The following is a 2,619-nucleotide window of genomic DNA, read 5'->3' as shown; positions in this document are numbered from 1 at the left end:
GCCTCTTGCACTGAGATGCAGTGCCTTAGACCACTGCATCTATGTGTGTGCGTTAACTATTTAACCTCACTAGAATGCTTAAAAGGCTGCTACAATGTCAAATATCGGTATCGTTTTTTTGGAGCAAGGAAAATATCGGTATCGGCCAAAAATGTGATATCGGCGCATCCCTAGTAAGAATCCACCCTGCAGCCACATTGGCCTTGCAGCTCTATCAGCTTTGACAGTGATTACAAGTCAATCGGTAGTCCTGTCCCTTCTCTATGCTGCTTTATCTCTCAGTAGCCCACAGGACTCATGGTCAGTTGGTCACTGCATGTGTTGTATTTGTATGCATCTCAGGCTCTATGAAGGGCATGGGGCTGGGAGCAGGGCTGGTGTCCCCCAACCGGGCGTCTGTGGGTGTGTCCCTGTCACCAGCACGGGTCCCTGATGTCGACCCCATCGATGCGGCCGCCCACCTGCAGTTACTGGGAGAGTCCCTGTCCCTCATCGGCCACCGATTACAGGAGACAGAGGTACACACACACCAACCAACTATTCCCTGTATCTTTTAACTTAGCTGTTGTGTCCAAACTTACTCTCTTCACCTACAACTGAAATGTGTCATCATTCATATGAGTAAAGATTGAACAAAGATTTGTGTGTGACCACTAGACTAACTGCCTCTGCTCTCACCTCACTCAGGGGATGGTGGCGGTGTCAGGCAGTCTCTCTGTACTGCTGGACTCCATCTTGTGTGCCCTTGGACCCCTGACCTGCCTCACAGCACAGATCCCCCAGCTCAACGGATGTCCCCGCCAAGTCTTGGTAAATCACTCACACCTTGCCATCTATTTGAAATGTTGTTCTGAAAGGTTTCATCTCCCACTTGGGCTGTAAAGTAAAAATATGTGGCTGTAGTGACAGCACATTGTGTGATAGCAAGTGTGTTGCATAAGGCCAGCCTGAAACATTTCTCTCCTTTTATGTCTCTTTCAGTCCAACACCTTGGACAATATTGCCTACATCATGCCAGGGCTGTGAAGCCAACAGAAACATTCCTTTCCCGTCTGAGTGTCCTCGCCATGAAGTAAAACATTTGGAGTGAGAGTGCCCATTATAGAAGCGTGGCTTGGGATGCAGACAATTATTTATGCAGCAAGGCATTGGAAAACGTTGATATTAATACTTTCAACATGTTTTTAAAATGTGTTAATTTCCTTATTTTTTTACTGAAACCTATTTTAATGAACACTCTTTTCTTTCCCTCTGGCATGTCTGTTAGCGTCTTCAGATGTAACTGTATGTTCTTGTGTGAATGTGTGCGGGCGTGTGTGTTTTCTATGTGTATACAGTATCTCCAGAGGCTAGTTTTTACTCAAAAGGACAAGCCAGGGCCCAAGTCCACCATTGTTCCTCTTCCATCAACATACCATGAAAATAATATATTTGACAACTGTTCATGTTTGTTTTACCAGGTAATTACATAATGACTTGTTCTTTTGTATATATGCTATTTTACTGAGTTAAGGTTTAGATTTTGATTGTAAAATGACATTTGTATACGGTAGAAACATTTTGAGGCAACTGCAATCAAACTACTGTGGGTTTTGCAGCTTTTGAAGCACAAAGCTGTAAGCCACATTTTCATGAATACATTTCTTCCTCTGAGTATACAGTATGGAAATGTTGACAATAAAAATGACAGTGTCAACATGCAGACTTATGACTGGTATGTACCCCACCACCTTTTTCAACTACAGCTGTTGTTCCGACTCCTAAACGCAAACCAATGAATGAATAATGCTTGTATTTATTGTAACAAACCATTGTAGTGTATCAAGATCATTTACATTTTAAGGCCAGTTATACCTACAACTGAAATTGCTATTTTTGAGTAAATGAATTGTACATAAACTGCAGCAGCTACCTGTGAATCCTCAGGATCCTTGTCAGACTGAGGATGATATGCTTTTCTCTACACATACAATAGAACTAGAACACTGTCTGTGCTTCCACATGCCTCTATTCCCCAGCCAGGGAGGAATGCAAAACCTTCCCTAATGACCTGCTTTGATTTTTGTTAATCTCTGTAAACCAGAAGTAAAATCTAGTGTAATTTGGTCAGCTACGTGATTAATTCCTACGTGTTAGAAATTGAGAGAACGTTTGGTGATACTGATGATTTGTATGCATACAGATGGTTTATTTAAATGGAAAGTTAACAAACTAACATGACTGGTTAGTATAATAAACGTGTCAGGTTAGGAGAACGAGGTCAAGGTTACGCCTCGATCACACTGGTATTGTTTTGCATTTTGGTTCACCAGAAGTACATTTCCAATGGAACTCTGCGTTTGACTTGCAACATTGCGTTGCTGTGCATTATATGTGGAGCAAACATTGGATTGATTGAACGTAGACGGCTTGACAGAAATGGTAGAAGAAGGTGAATGTTTAACTTTTGTGGCACGCATATCAGATGATGCTGCGCCATTTTGCGCTTGACTGTTGGTGTCATCGAGGCGTTATGAAAATCGCTCAGTTACAACGTTACGTTGTCAACAACAGTTGTCCCCGACGCGACCACTAGATAGAGCTGTAGGCCTACTCCATTTAGCCAAACCGGTAGAAACG

General features: G+C 42.6%; 1 protein-coding gene across 1 annotated transcript; it reads left to right on the top strand.

Moving 5' to 3' along the window:
* The first annotated feature begins 319 nt into the window (after positions 1-319).
* Positions 320-1,700, top strand: LOC124029991 (HMG box-containing protein 4-like). Its single transcript, XM_046341519.1, has 3 exons — positions 320-518; positions 688-810; positions 982-1,700. The coding sequence occupies exons 1-3, from the start codon at positions 348-350 to the stop codon at positions 1,024-1,026; spliced, it is 339 nt and encodes a 112-aa protein (XP_046197475.1). The 5' UTR covers positions 320-347; the 3' UTR covers positions 1,027-1,700.
* The last annotated feature ends 919 nt before the right edge of the window (positions 1,701-2,619 follow it).

This window comes from Oncorhynchus gorbuscha, unplaced genomic scaffold, assembly GCF_021184085.1.
Source record: "Oncorhynchus gorbuscha isolate QuinsamMale2020 ecotype Even-year unplaced genomic scaffold, OgorEven_v1.0 Un_scaffold_8664, whole genome shotgun sequence".
NCBI lineage: Eukaryota > Metazoa > Chordata > Actinopteri > Salmoniformes > Salmonidae > Oncorhynchus > Oncorhynchus gorbuscha.
Note: the sequence above shows the minus strand (reverse complement) of the source record. Positions and strands in the feature narration are given on the sequence as shown.

Excerpts from the sequence above, each read along its gene's own strand:
- LOC124029991 (XM_046341519.1), top strand. The coding sequence starts at position 348 with ATGAAGGGCATGGGGCTGGGAGCAGGGCTGGTGTCCCCCAACCGGGCG. Across the intron at positions 519-687 it reads ACCGATTACAGGAGACAGAG|GGGATGGTGGCGGTGTCAGG; the intron begins GTACACACACAC and ends CACCTCACTCAG. Across the intron at positions 811-981 it reads GATGTCCCCGCCAAGTCTTG|TCCAACACCTTGGACAATAT; the intron begins GTAAATCACTCA and ends TGTCTCTTTCAG.